The 15,651-nt window shown below is 41.4% G+C and overlaps 1 protein-coding gene across 4 annotated transcripts in view; it reads left to right on the forward strand.

Moving 5' to 3' along the window:
* The first annotated feature begins 1,751 nt into the window (after window positions 1-1,751).
* pomt1 (protein-O-mannosyltransferase 1) overlaps window positions 1,752-15,651 on the forward strand; it is a 43,759-nt gene continuing 29,859 nt past the window's right edge. The window contains exons 1-6 of one of the 4 annotated variants that reach the window (XM_060906970.1): window positions 1,752-2,027; window positions 2,125-2,231; window positions 7,002-7,052; window positions 9,983-10,129; window positions 10,207-10,315; window positions 10,416-10,475. In XM_060906970.1, coding sequence (XP_060762953.1) covers window positions 1,909-2,027; window positions 2,125-2,231; window positions 7,002-7,052; window positions 9,983-10,129; window positions 10,207-10,315; window positions 10,416-10,475 — 593 coding nt within the window. In that variant the 5' untranslated portion in view covers window positions 1,752-1,908. Of the gene's footprint in view, window positions 2,028-2,124; window positions 2,232-7,001; window positions 7,053-9,982; window positions 10,130-10,206; window positions 10,316-10,415; window positions 10,476-14,666; window positions 14,756-15,651 lie in introns of those variants that run through there. The other 3 variants (XM_060906972.1, XM_060906974.1, XM_060906973.1) reach the window with 3 other exon arrangements.

The following is a 15,651-nucleotide window of genomic DNA, read 5'->3' on the forward strand; positions in this document are numbered from 1 at the left end:
TGCTCGACATACAGCACAGATGAAATTTCAGTCCTCTCTGACCCACGGTGCAAACAGGCAATGCAATAAATAAAAATAGAATAATTGAAAAAACAAACAATATAAACAGTATAAACAGTAGATAAGAACTAGACATAGACTAAACACTCAGACAAACAATATAAACAGTATAAACACTAGATAAGAACTAGACAGACTAAATACTCAGACAAACAATATAAACAGTATAAACACTAGATAAGAACTAGAGAAAGACTAAACACTCATAAACAGACAATATAAACAGTATAAACACTCTAGATAAGAACTAGACGTAGACTAAACACTCATATATACATACGCACATTATATATCAATTTTGTGCCAAAATGTTCATACAATACTTTTGAAATATCAAACAAAAACGACAAAACAAAATACAAAAAACGTCAATTTTTTTAGACTGGCAAACAAATTATTCGTGTAATCGTGCAAAATATCAGTCTATTACTCTTCAGAAACCTTTTATTTTTGTTCCGCGTCTTTCTCAGTTTTGTTTGACGTAATTTATTTTGGTTGCGATTCCAGCTTTCTCGTTTGCGCTCCCTGACTTTTTGCTTGCAGTTTCGGCACAAACTTCACGTGTGGGTGGGCTGTCCAGGAATGCATTCCCATTGGCTAACTTGTGTTTGACTGACAGCTACGCTCAGCCATTCCCTACTCGGATTCTGGCGGACTGTTTGACGAGTGACCGATCCATTGACGGTAAACAAGGATCGAGTGGACTTCAGTGGCGACTATGATATTGAATTTATTCAACAAAGTGTAAGTGCGGGACAGATGTGTTGCAGTAGTGCACATTATGCAGGTGTTTCGTGGCAAGTCAAATGTTAGCCTTAGCTCCACTACCCAATATAATAGCTGTCTTGCTAACGTTAAACACACCTGCATAATGTGCACTACTGCAACACATACCGTACAACACATCTGTCCCGCACTGACACTTTGTTGAATTAATTCAATATCATAGTCGCCACTGAAGTCCACTCGATCCTTGTTTACCGTCAATGGATCGGACACTCGCCAAACAGTCCGCCAGAATCCGAGTAGGGAATGGCTGAGCGTAGCTGTCAGTCAAACACAAGTTAGCCAATGGGAATGCATTCCTGGACAGCCCGCCCACACGTGAAGTTTGGGCCAAAACTGCAAGCAAAAAGTCAGGGAGCGCAAACGAGAAAGCTGGAATCGCAACCAAAATAAATTACATCAAACAAAACTGAGAAAGACGCGGAACAAAAATAAAAGGTTTCTGAAGAGTAATAGACTGATATTTTGCACGATTACACGAATAATTTGTTTGCCAGTCTAAAAAAATAGACTTTTTTTTTGTATTTTGATTTGTCGTTTTTGTTTGATATTTCAAAAGTATTGTATGAACATTTTGGCACAAAATTGATTCCATAGTGTTTGGGGGGGAACTGTGAGGATGACATGTCAGATGCTGAAGGGGGGGCAGGAATAGAAAACATCCTTAAGGAAGAAGGAATGCAAAGAGATAGGATCAAATCCATATTTATTTTTCTTAATGATACAGGTTTAATTAAAAGGATCTAGGATCCTTTTTTCTCTCTCTCTTTTCTTAAACAGTTCAGATAGCCATGATAGTCTAAGTCCCTTTACACACTCCTGTACAGTAGGTGGCGGTATGCACCAAAGAGACGTGATCCGCCAATAAACCGAAGAAGAAGAAGTAGCCTTCTAGTAACAGGGCTGGATATTAGTGAATAGGGAAGAGTGAGTAGTGCAGTGAGACCTGTTTCAGAGTTAAAGAGCTTGTTGCCGAGGCTTTTATCCCAAACGCGTGTCAGATTAATTTGCAGGTATCTGATGGACGCCTGAAATTGAAAATAGTGTTTATTATCTGCAACCATGCAGGGTGTTAAAATACCACTAACGGTGAAAGTGGACATTAATGTGCTGCTGGTTGCAGTCACAGTCTTTGGGCTCCTGACCAGACTGTACGGCATTCAGTTTCCCAAAGCTGTCGTGTGAGTATTTTTATTACAGCACAGCATTATAATCCCTCTGTTTGTAGCACTGCTTGTGTGTGTGTACACACATCTCATACAGCTCTCTGTGCCACAGCTTTGACGAGGTTTACTATGGACAGTTTGTGTCTTTGTACATGAAGAGGGTGTTTTTCATTGATGAGAGTGGACCACCTTTTGGGCACATGATCCTGGCACTAGGAGGTGAGATCTGACCTCTGATAGTGTTGGGTGTAGGAGAAACCCCTGTCCTGTACTGTACATTAGTGTTTTCTCTTGTTCCCAACACACCTGATCTAACTAATCAGCTAAGTACCAGCCCTTTCTGAGTTGAAGTGGGTGTGGCAGAGCACCAAAACACTAAAGCATGCAAGACATACTGAACTTCAGAACCTGGGTTGGGATCATATCATGTACTGCACGTCTGTGTAATATTGACGTTACGTTACATTACATTACAGGCATTTAATAGACGCTCTTATCCAGAGTGACGTGCGAGTGCAAAAGTCAGGTACAAGAAGTGCTGAACTTCTAGACAAGAAAAATTTAGTGCCAGCTGAACAAGTGACAGAATAACACTTGGTGTAATATTCTGTTGAAGCTGACAAAGTACAACTAAATAGAGAAAAATAAAACTCCAATGGTTAGCCCCAAGTCATCATGATCAGGCTTGACAGTACACAGCCTGGAAAGCATTTACGTTCTTGACTAATTCCCTTTTTCCCCCTTGATTATTGACAGATCCATATGTGTAAATAGCTTGGATCATATTTTTCACCTTCAAATGAGGCTCTAAATCTGAAACATATCTGATCTCTGGTCACTTATACACATCTAAACACTCACATCTGACGTACTGCTAGTAATTTTGATGTTTGGCCAAAATGAATCAGTTGGCACTCAAATGACGCACCTGAATCGTAATCAGTGGAGTCCTGATGAAATCCATCCATCCATCATCTGTAGCCGCTTTATCCTGTCCTACAGGGTCGCAGGCAAGCTGGAGCCTATCCCAGCTGACTACGGGCGAAAGGCGGGGTACACCCTGGACAAGTCGCCAGGTTATCGCAGGGCTGACACATAGACACAGACAACCATTCACACTCACATTCACACCTACGGTCAATTTAGAGTCACCAGTTAACCTAACCTGCATGTCTTTGGACTGTGGGGGAAACCAGAGCACCCGGAGAAAACCCACATGGGGAGAACATGCAAACTCCACACAAAAAGGCCCTTGTCAGCTGCTGGGCTTGAACCTTCTTGCTGTGAGGCAACAGTGCTAACCACTACACCAACGTCACCCTCCTGATGAAATCAATTTGTTTTATTAATCTGTACAGGAATACAGCTATACAAAATAAACTGCATTATTCTATCCACATTCACTGGATGTAAGCAAATATATGCGCTCTGATTGGCTACTCTACGACTAGGATATCAGCTCATATACTGTGAGTTGAGAAAAACAAAATGGAGCGTGTTGCTGAACCAACCAAGGATGAAATAAAAACTCTACTCAAAAACAAAACCCCCAAATTTTTTATTAAGCATTCAAAAGCAACAGAAATAACTAAAAGGATATAGTCCCCCCCCCCCCCCCCCCAATATCACCTGTTCCACACTTCAGCGCAGTCGGTGGTGATATTGCACCTTTAAGTTGATTTGCCAACTGCCAAAAAACCCTAAAGAAGAAGAAAACCCCGAAAAATACAAAAAAAAAGCAACAAAATGTAACAAAAGTATTTGATGGTAAGAGCATATATATATATTTTATTTTTCAAGAATTATTATTATAGCATTTCACAAACTGCTACTGTCATTTCGCCAGTTTACATTCTAAACAGAAATGATTTTGTCGAATGTTTTGTATAAAGTTTTTATTTATCGAATTTGCAAAAATTAAAAATGCTCTGTTTCTCAAAATTCAGTGAATGTGGATAGAATAAAACAGTTATTCCACTCAGTCTCATCGTACCGTACATGGCTGATAGGGTTGGACGGTAAGAAGGTATCCCGAGGTATCCAAAAGTACCAACGGTATCGGTCTCATTACCGTCATTTTAAAAAAATATATAATATCTAAATAAATATGGAGTACATGAGGTCATAATATAAAATAATACATTGAAGATCATCCCGAATAACTGTGTGATCGTATTTTCACTAATTCTATCAATTTCCTAAAGAAGTTCTCATCGCGTGCAGGGTTGTTTATGTCGTTACCATGGCAACCCTGCGTGACATTTGGAGTCTGACAGAAAGCTTCGCAAGAGACTGAGACCGCGGTTGAAAGATGGCAAGTCAAGATAACGAGTTAGTGGCAAAAAAAAAACCCAACATCGGCAGTGTGGCAGTATTTTGGTTTCAAACCAAACGAAAAGGGAGAGCCAGCAAACACAGATGAAGCTGTGTGTAAAGTATGTAAGAAGACGGTCACGGCGCGAGAGGGGAACACCTCCAATCTGAGTGTTTTGAGTAGGTTACATGAGTAACAACAAGGTAAAATAATATAACGTATGACATTTGGGATGTGGGTAATAAACGTTTGAAATGTCATCTACTGAAGAAACAGAAGAAAACATCGTAGCGTAAACTGTTAGGTTTCTGGTGGGAATTAGCAATGCGCTTGCTATCTTTGTTGGGTGTGTTAAACCGTATGGATTTAAGTGGAATAATTGTAAGGAGTTATGTGATCAAGACAACGTTTTAAGCAAGGTAAGGCCATTTGATTATTAATTTCCCCGCCATGGCATGACGTGGGCCCATATGATTTTGCCTTGTGCAGCTATCACGCATTTGAATTAGGTTCGCCTCATTTGCGCTGAAGAATATGGTTTATTGCGCAGTCTAAACGGGGTGTTGGTTGATTCTTTTTCTTTTTTTTTTATTTCCCATGCTTGATCCTGCTCATCGTGTACTTTTTTTTGATGGAGTAGGTGAAATAGTGCTGCAAATGGCGTTTCAACGCAGACATGTGTAAACGACAGTTGAATGCTATTTTCAAGATGAAGGAAGAGTTGCGTGATGCTTTGAAATATCTCTTAATCCATTCATCAATGCACAAAATTCGCTTTGCTGCTTAATCCATACCACAATGCACACAATTCGCTATGCTGCTTTTAAATAGTACATTTGAGGCATAGGCGCAGGTCTGGACAAGGTCCGCCGGTATAAGCGCACGTTACACAGTAGGCCGAAACAAAATATTATTTTTTTCTTGGTAATACCGTATACCCCGGGAAAACACAGAGACAGTTTAAAGGTATCAAAATTTGGATACCGCCCAACCCTAATGGCTGATAACCAACTTGGTGCTATGCGCCTCATTGGCTGTCAACTCATGTACGATTCGATTTCGTGGAATAGATTAGATTAGATGAGCCTTTATTATCTCTACCTGAGAGAAATTTGTTTTGGGCAAACAAGAGAGTGTGATTTTACAGAACCATATAACATAAATGTAGCATACTAAACTGATTAACAACTAAACAAGTAACACTAAACAAGTAACACTAAACAAGTAACATGCAAACATAGATACATCCTAGTTCATCTGCCTCCACACCCCCCCAAACAGACAGCCCCTTGTATTACAGTCCATAGATATTGCACACAGCCATTTCCCTGAGCTACTTAACACAAACATTGCTCAGAGAGATATCATTATAATAATATTACACATAAAACAAAATGATTGCATAAAATTACACCACAACCTAAAAATAATACCCCCCCCCCAACTCGCACCACACTAAGACCTACTATTAAGTAGTTTAATTGACCAAGGAACCATTGAGAGTTTGAACCTATTTGTTTTAAAGTTTGGGAGCCTATATCTCCTTCCTGAGGGTAACATTTCATATTCGCCATGCAAAATATGTTCCTCATCCACCGAGATTTTCAATCCCTGTCTCCTTACTGCTTCATCAAATAAAGCTTGCAATGATGTAGGAGGGGGCATGCCCATAATTTTCCCAGCTCTCTTAATAAGGGTATGCAATTGAGCTTTCAATTTAACAGACAGGTTCCCAAACTGGGCGGCACGGTGGTGTAGTGGTTAGCGCTGTCGCCTCACAGCAAGAAGGTCCTGGGTTCGAGCCCCGGGGCCGGCGAGTGCCTTTCTGTGTGGAGTTTGCATGTTCTCCCCGTGTCCGCGTGGGTTTCCTCCGGGTGCTCCGGTTTCCCCCACAGTCCAAAGACATGCAGGTTAGGTTAACTGGTGACTCTAAATTGACTGTAGGTGTGAATGTGAGTGTGAATGGTTGTCTGTGTCTATGTGTCAGCCCTGTGATGACCTGGCGACTTGTCCAGGGTGTACCCCGCCTTTCGCCCGTAGTCAGCTGGGATAGGCTCCAGCTTGCCTGCGACCCTGTAGAAGGATAAAGCGGCTAGAGATAATGAGAGATGAGAGGTTCCCAAACCATATTATGATGCCGTATCTGATGATGGATTCAATGAAAGCCCTATAGAAGGCCGTCATAATATCTTTCTCAACGCCAAACACTCTCAACCTCCTCAGAAAATGAAGACGCTGACTATAATATAACTGTTAATTATAGCTACAGCAGTAGGGCTGTTTGTGAGGACATTTTTGGAAGACATGGCAGACAAGGGTACAGTTCATCATGGCTTCAGTGCCAACATAAAATTAAAGACCAAGCCAAGGCAAACTAAGACTAAGAGGATGAACACCACAATAATCTCCGTGGAAACAGCCGTATCACTTCCTTTCTACAGCCACAGTGTTGCTACTGGTAAAATGTTTCTGTTTTCACATTTTGGCAGGGAAATGATATAAATGTTGAAATTGGATATGGGTCAGCTGGAAATCAGATCTGTGTCAAAATATCAGAATTGTGCATCAAGACCCACAACGTAAACACAGCCAAAATGACCTGGATGACTTGATGTCTGTTATCATGTTGCATTCAGTAATTTAATTACGTTATTTTAAGGTGTCTCTCTTTACAGGCTATCTAGGGGGATTTGATGGCAATTTTATCTGGAACAGAATCGGAGCAGGTAAATTACAAATTATGTGCGAGTTTTGCTTTGGCAAACTGTGCAAAGGTAACCTCGGTACAGTTGAGAGAAAAAGTTGAGATAATCTTACTTTAAAAGAATGAAACCAACAAGACATTTAATAACAGTTAGGCTTTGCAGATGTTCTTTCATTATCATAAGTGACAAAAGTGGTCAAATAGAGAAATAATCTGACCAATATATGGGCAAAAGTTTGAGGACACCTGACCATCACACTCCAAACTGTTACCACAATGATGGAAGCACACAGCTGTATATAATGGCTTTGTATGCTGTAGTATTAAAATTTTCCTTCACTGCAACTAAGAGGCCCAAACCTGTACAATGCCCCTGTGCACAAAGCAAGATCCATGGTTTGTCAAGTTTGGATTGGAAGAACATGAGTGGTCTGTACAGAACCCTGACATCAATCCCACTGAACACCTTTGGGATGAACTGGAACACCGACTGCATCCCAGGCTGCCTCACCTTACATCAGTGACATCACCTTACTATGCAGCTCTTTTGGCTGAATGAGCACAAATCCCAACTTCCGTTCTCTAGTGGAAAGTGTGGTGCTTATTATAACAGCGAAAGGGGACTAAATCTAGAATAGGATGTTCAGGAAGCACATATGAGTGTGATGGTCAAGTGTTTATGTACCTTTGACCATATAATACAGTGGTATGTAAAAGTTTGGGCACCCCTGGTCAAAATTGCTGTTACTGTGAACAGTTAAGCAAGTTGAAGATGAAATGATCTCCAAAAGGCATAAAGTTCAAGATGACTCATTCCCTTTATATTTTAAGCAAAAACATTTTCTTTAATGGGCGGCACGGTGGTGTAGTGGTTAGCGCTGTCGCCTCACAGCAAGAAGGTCCTGGGTTCGAGCCCCGTGGCCGGCGAGGGCCTTTCTGTGTGGAGTTTGCATGTTCTCCCCGTGTCCGCGTGGGTTTCCTCCGGGTGCTCCGGTTTCCCCCACAGTCCAAAGACATGCAGGTTAGGTTGACTGGTGACTCTAAATTGACCGTAGGTGTGAATGGTTGTGTGTCTGTGTGTCAGCCCTGTGATGACCTGGCGACTTGTCCAGGGTGTACCCCGCCTTTCACCCGTAGTCAGCTGGGATAGGCTCCAGCTTGCCTGCGACCCTGTAGAACAGGATAAAGCGGCTAGAGATAATGAGATGAGATTTTCTTTAATTTTAATTTTTTACATTTTCAAAATGACAAAAAAGGAAAAGGGCCCGAAGCAAAAGTTTGGGCACCCTGTATGGTTAGTATCTAGTAACACCCCCTTTGGCAAGTATCACAGCTTGTAGACACTTTTTGTAGCCAGCTAATAATCTTTCAGTTCTTACCTGGGGGATTTTCACGCATTCGTCCTTGCAAAAGGCTTCCAGGTCTACAAGTTTCTTGGGCTGTCTTGCATGCACTGCTCTTTTGAGATCTATCCACAGATTTTCAAATGATGTTTAGGTCAGGGGACTGCGAGGGCCAGGGCAAAACCTTCAGCTTGTGCCTGTTGAGGTATTCCATTGTAGAGTTTGAGGTGTGTTTTGGATCATCGTCTTTATTGTAGGACCCATCCTCTTTTTAACTTCAACTTTTTTACAGATGGTGTGATGTTTGCTTCCAGAATTTGCTGGTATTTATTTGAATCCATGCTTCCCTCGACCAATGAAATGTGCCCTGTGCCACTGGCTGCAACACAACCCCAAAGCATGATCGATCCACACCCATGCTGCAGAGTTGGAGAGGTGTTCTTTTCCTGGAATTTGGCAGCCTTTTTTCTCCAAACATACCTTTGCACATTGTGGCCAAAAAGTTCTATTTTGATTTCATCAGTCCACAGGACTTGTTTCCAAAATGCATCAGGCTTATTTAGATGTTCATTTGCAAACTTCAGACGCTGAATTTTGTGGTTAGGACGCAGGAACGGTTTTCTTCTGATGACTCTTCCATGAAGGTCATATTTGTTCAGGTGTCGCTGCATAGTAGAACAGTGCACCACCACTCCAGGGTCTGCTAAATCTTTCTGAAGGTCTTTTGCAGTCAAACAGGGTTTTTATTTGCCTTTCTAGCAATCCAATGAGCAATTCTTTCAGAAAGTTTTCTTCATCTTCCAGACCTCACCTGTTTCTGTTAACTGCCATTTCTTAATAACATTACAGTCTGAGGAAACAGCTACCTGAAAACACTTTGCTATGTTCTTGTAGCCTTCTCCTGCTTTGTGAGCATCAATTATTTTATTGTTCAGAATGCGAGGGAGTTGCTTAGAGGAGCCCATCGCTGTTGATTTTAGGGACAAGTTTGAGGAGTCAGAGAATTTATACAGCTTTGAAATCTGCATCATCTGGCCTTTCCTAACGAAGAATTTGAACAAGCCACAGCTCAGTAAGCTAATTAAGGTCTGGAACCTTGGTAAAAGTTACCCGAGAACTCAAATGTATTGGGGTGCCCAACCTTTCGCATGGTGTTCCTTTTCTTTTTTCACTCTCCAGTTGTACAAAACATAAATAATACACAAATCTTGCAGAAAACGCTGAAAAGAAATGTGTCGTCTTTACCTTTCTGCCTTTTGGTGATCAGTTCATCTTCTGGTCACTTAACTATTCACAGTAACAGACATTTTCAGTAAGGGTGCCCAAACTTTTGCATGCCACTGTATACTTCTGTTCCACTTACCTATGTAGAGTTTCCAGGTCTTCTGCTATCTTGATTTTTTTTTTCCCCATTAATTTTATTTCCACTCTTTTGGTTAGTATTTAGTGTACATTATGTGATTTGGATCAAAATGTGTGTAGCCATGAGATTAAATCATTCAGCATGACTCATGTTACAAAATGTTCTTCCACAAGTAGTTCATATAAGAATATAAGAAGAGTAATTGCTGCTTCATCTTTTTTTTTGTTCTTGTTGCATTTACTAAAGAATACTCCAGTAATGTCCCTATTTGGAGCCTCCGAGTGATACCTGCTTTGGCCGGGTCGTTTTCTGTGCCCCTCGCCTACCTTCTCACGGTGGAGCTGGGATGTTCTCATTTCACTGCACTTGGTGCTTCCGTGCTGCTCATTCTGGGTAAATGCAATTTTCCGTCTCTGTATCAGTTGCCAAAGCAAATTTAAATTCACTACAAATCTTTAACTCTTTAACAGAGAATTCGTTGATCGTGCAGTCTCGCTTCATGCTCCTGGAGTCAGTGCTTATCTTTTTCTTGCTGCTTGCTGTTGTGTCTTACCTGCGCTTCCACAATTCACCAAACAGGTACAAACGACGAAAAGATAGTCTGAAGCAATTCAGGTGTCGCATCAAGGTCCCCATACTACAGAATTGTGCCATGAGTAATGTTAAGGTTTTGTTTTAGTTCTTTAAGCAGGTGGCTGTGGCTCATTGTCTCTGGAGCCAGTTGTACATTTGCAGTGGGGTAAGTAAATGCATAATAACAGTGACTCAAAATCAAGCAGTTTTACTGTGTACTCGGATTGTCCAATTTGTATTTAAGCTACTTAAAGAAATTAGAATGTGTTCTCAGTTTAACGTATCATAGGGCTGGGCGATATGACAATATAATATTGGTACATACAGTGGGGTAAAAAAGTATTTAGTCAGTCACCAATTGTGCAAGTTCTCCCACTTAAAAAGATGAGAGGCCTGTAATTTTCATCATAGGTACACTTCAACTATGAGAGACAAAATGAGAAAAAAAATCCAGAAAATCACATTGTCTGATTTTTTAAAGAATTTATTTGCAAATTATGGTGGAAAATAAGTATTTGGTCAATAACAAAAGTTCATCTCAATACTTTGTTATATACCCTTTGTTGGCAATGACAGAGGTCAAACGTTTTCTGTAAGTCTTCACAAGGTTTTCACACACTGTTGCTGGTATTTTGGCCCATTCCTCCATGCAGATCTCCTCTAGAGCAGTGATGTTTTGGGGCTGTCGCTGGGCAACACGGACTTTCAACTCCTTCCAAAGATTTTCTATGGGGTTGAGATCTGGAGACTGGCTAGGCCACTCCAGGACCTTGAAATGCTTCTTACGAAGCCACTCCTTCGTTGCCCGGGCGGTGTGTTTGGGATCATTGTCATGCTGAAAGACCCAGCCACGTTTCATCTTCAATGCCCTTGCTGATGGAAGGAGGTTTTCACTCAAAATCTCACGATACATGGCCCCATTCATTCTTTCCTTTACACGGATCAGTCGTCCTGGTCCCTTTGCAGAAAAACAGCCCCAAAGCATGATGTTTCCACCCCCATGCTTCACAGTAGGTATGGTGTTCTTTGGATGCAACTCAGCATTCTTTCTCCTCCAAACACGACAAGTTGAGTTTTTACCAAAAAGTTCTATTTTGGTTTCATCTGCCCATATAACATTCCCCCAATCCTCTTCTGGATCATCCAAATGCTCTCTAGCAAACTTCAGATGGGCCTGGACATGTACTGGCTTAAGCAGGGGGACACGTCTGGCACTGCAGGATTTGAGTCCCTGGCGGCGTAGTGTGTTACTGATGGTAGCCTTTGTTACTTTGGTCCCAGCTCTCTGCAGGTCATTCACTAGGTCCCCCCGTGTGGTTCTGGGTTTTTTGCTCACCGTTCTTGTGATCATTTTGACCCCACGGGGTGAGATCTTGCATGGAGCCCCAGATCGAGGGAGATTATCAGTGGTCTTGTATGTCTTCCATTTTCTAATAATTGCTCCCACAGTTGATTTCTTCACACCAGGCTGCTTACCTATTGCAGATTCAGTCTTCCCAGCCTGGTGCAGGTCTACAATTTTGTTTCTGGTGTCCTTTGACAGCTCTTTGGTCTTGGCCATAGTGGAGTTTGGAGTGTGACTGTTTGAGGTTGTGGACAGGTGTCTTTTATACTGATAACGAGTTCAAACAGGTGCCATTAATCCAGGTAATGAGTGGAGGACAGAGGAGCCTCTTAAAGAAGAAGTTACAGGTCTGTGAGAGCCAGAAATCTTGCTTGTTTGTAGGTGACCAAATACTTATTTTATCGAGGAATTTACCAATTAATTCATTAAAAATCCTACAATGTGATTTCCTGGATTCTTTCCCCCCATTCTCTCTCTCATAGTTGAAGTGTACCTATGATGAAAATTACAGGCCTCTCTCATCTTTTTAAGTGGGAGAACTTGCACAATTGGTGGCTGACTAAATACTTTTTTGCCCCACTGTAATATTGTGATACATTCTCATAATACATTTTTTCAGGTATATTTAGTATTTTTATTAAAAAATTGCCAGCTCTCACTTGTATATGTTCCACCCCCTTATTTAAAAAGAAATATCATTGAGCTCATTTTATTTTCTTTTTAAATACAGCATTATTTTGCTGGTAGTTTGTTAAATCATTGCCTGTCGGGGGGAAAAAAAAAGTCGCCGTTCAATTTAAATAAGCATATACTTAAGAGCCTTTGACTGGATAATTACTGCAGTGATTAATATATTTCAGCTGGCAACAATTCTTTTAGGCGGCACGGTGGTGTAGTGGTTAGCGCTGTCGCCTCACAGCAATAAGGTCCGGGTTCGAGCCCCGTGGCCGGCGAGGGCCTTTCTGTGTGGAGTTTGCATGTTCTCCCCGTGTCCGCGTGGGTTTCCTCCGGGTGCTCCGGTTTCCCCCACAGTCCAAAGACATGCAGGTTAGGTTAACTGGTGACTCTAAATTGACCGTAGGTGTGAATGTGAGTGTGAATGGTTGTCTGTGTCTGTGTGTCAGCCCTGTGATGATCTGGCGACTTGTCCAGGGTGTACCCCGCCTCTTGCCCGTAGTCAGCTGGGATAGGCTCCAGCTTGCCTGCGACCCTGTAGAACAGGATAAAGCGGCTAGAGATGATGAGATGAGAACAATTCTTTTAACCCTAACTGATGCGGTGAGTAGCTTCTCATTTCTTTAACATCGATGTCGGAAAACGTATCCTGTGGTCATGGAAAAGATGTTACTGTGTTTCAGAAGGGTCAAATTATTGCAGAAGATCAAGTAAAGAAAACTAAGGAGACAACAACTGGAATTGGGTTAAGAACTGTCCAATGCTTTATTAAAACCTGGAAGCATAGTGGCGAACCGTGAACTTCACAGAAGAAACGTGTTCGGAAAAAAGTCTTGTGATCAGAGATCATTTAAATGCTTGGTGAAGTTCAATCATAAAAAAAAATCAACAGTAAAACCCACAGCTATGTTTAATAGTGAAAGTAAGAGCTACATGCACAATGTGACGAGAACTCTCAGGATTGGGACTAAACAGTGTGTGGCTATGAAAAAATCACGTTAGGCTAATTGGAAGAAAAGGTTTCATTTTGCTAGGGAGCATGAAGATTGAACTCTGGAGCAATGGAAAAAGGTCATGTGGTCTGATGAGTCCAGAGTTACCCTATTCCAGAGTGATGGGCATGTCAGTGTAAGAAGGAAGCATATGAAGTGATGCACCCATCATGAATACAGGCCACTGTACAAGCCTCTGGAGGAAGTGTTATGATCTTGGGGTTGCTTCGTTTGGTCAGTTCAAGACTCAGCAATGTTATGTGGTGTGGCAACTCGAGCCGCTGTGGGTGAGCACAGACAGTGGTCCCAAGGTTGAGGAAAAAGTAAAGCGCCCTTTTATTTTGTGTTTCAAGGCAAGATGGTGGAAAAAGGCATGAGGGAATCTTGAAGTGCAGTGCGCCGAGTGCAGGAGTGAGCCAGCCATGTGTTGAGTCACAGGCGGGCTTTGTAGGCGCGCGGGTTGCTCCTCTGGAGCTTCACGAGTTTCAGCCGGAGCAGTGGAGTTGAGGGTGGCACAGTGGTCTAGTGGTTAGCACTGTCGCTGCACAGCAAGAAGGTTCTGGGTTTGAGCCCAGTGGCTGATGGGGGCCTTTCTGTACGGAGTTTGCATGTTCTCCCCGTGTCTGTGTGGGTTTCCTCTGGGTGCTCCGGTTTTCCCCACAGTCCAAAGACATGCAGGTTAGGTTAACTAGTGACTCTAAATTGACCGTAGATGTGAATGTGAGTGTGAATGGTTGCTTGTCTCTATGTGTCAGCCCTGCGATGATCTGGCGACATATCCAGGGTGTACCCCACCTTTCGCCCGTAGTCAGCTGGGATAGGCTCCAGCTTGCCTGCGACCCTGCACGGGATAAACAGTTACAGATAATGGATGGATGGATGGATGGATGGATGGACAGTGGAGTTGAGCTGTGGGAGATCTCACGGGCAGCAGTGTTTCCTCTTTGTCGGCCTCGTCACCTGAAGACGGGAGAAAGGAATCTGTGAGCTTTTTGGAGCTCAGAGAGCACTGATCTTTTTGGTTTGCAGCAGAGAGTGGCACTGATTCAGCGGAGTCAGCTGCGTGTAGTTGGCAGGCTCCGCCCTGTGACCATGCTGGATGTGGTGGTCTAAAACAGAGGTGGTGAAGTGTACAAAAGTACATTTTTCATGTTGATGTTAGAGATCTACTGTGTGAACACCTTAAAACTGATTTATACATAGAAAAAAATTCTATCTTTTGGTCGTCTATTAGTTTTTTTTTTTTTTGCTGTTATTTTAATGAACCTGCAAACATCTGCTTTCAAAGGATTGTTCATTTTATTTTCAGAACAAGGCGTCATCACAAACTGCAAAGCCTGAATGTCTTCAATAAACTCAAGTTGTCTCAGATGCAGTCCTGCAAAATCAAGAACGGATTATGAGAAATTTCCACAACTTTAATTTCATTGTCTGGTGTGTTAAATAATATAACTGAAAACTTGAAAGGATTAATGAAACACTCAAAGGCAAGTCTAAATAAAATGTGACGGTGCAACTGTTTTGTGTGGAATTTCTTCACGAATGTAATAATCCAGTCATTACTACTCTACTCAATTACTCTTATTACACTAAACCATATAATATTTGAAAATTAATTATGATTTTCATGCATTTATGTTCCTCAAAATTAAAACTCCTTTCATTGCATTGGATAAACAATTTGTTGACTGTGAAGTTGAGATGCTTTTTCTTCTCTTGGTAAGAGTACCAAAGACCACTCAATTTTCTCTTACCTAAGAGAAAAGCAAAGACAAGAAAACATTGGTGAAACCCAGAAATCAATGGGTACTAACAAAATAAGAATAAATTGCAGATCCAAACAAAAATAAGAGGAAATTTGTATATCACTTCTTGTATGAGGCTCACTGTGCATCATAGAAATGTCTTGAATTATGATGTAACAAAACTGTCATATCGCCCACCCTGAGGAATCATCATTTAGACCACCACAGACAGAATGAAGAGTAAAAGTAGTGCCACGTTGTGTTCATATCACATAAACCATGAAAGATAGCAAAGAAAATTGCTAGAAGGCAATATGATAATTCAGTCATGAATGTTAATATTTGGAATAGTTTTTATTTTTTTAAAGACACAAGGGTCATTCAGACAAAGTTTATTAATCATGTTTTCGTCGGCTTACGTTTTAATTTTGAAAATAGAATATAGACAGGAGTTGTTGAATATGTAAATGTGAATTATCCAAACAGTGAAATTTGTGTTGACCTCTGTATCGGGTGTGTACATACATGTCAACCTTTGGTCAATCAAACCTGTATAACCAACTTCCAAAATCCGTATTTCCCTTA

The sequence above is a fragment of the Neoarius graeffei genome, chromosome 24 (genome assembly GCF_027579695.1).
Source record: "Neoarius graeffei isolate fNeoGra1 chromosome 24, fNeoGra1.pri, whole genome shotgun sequence".
Classification (NCBI taxonomy): Eukaryota; Metazoa; Chordata; class Actinopteri; order Siluriformes; family Ariidae; genus Neoarius; species Neoarius graeffei.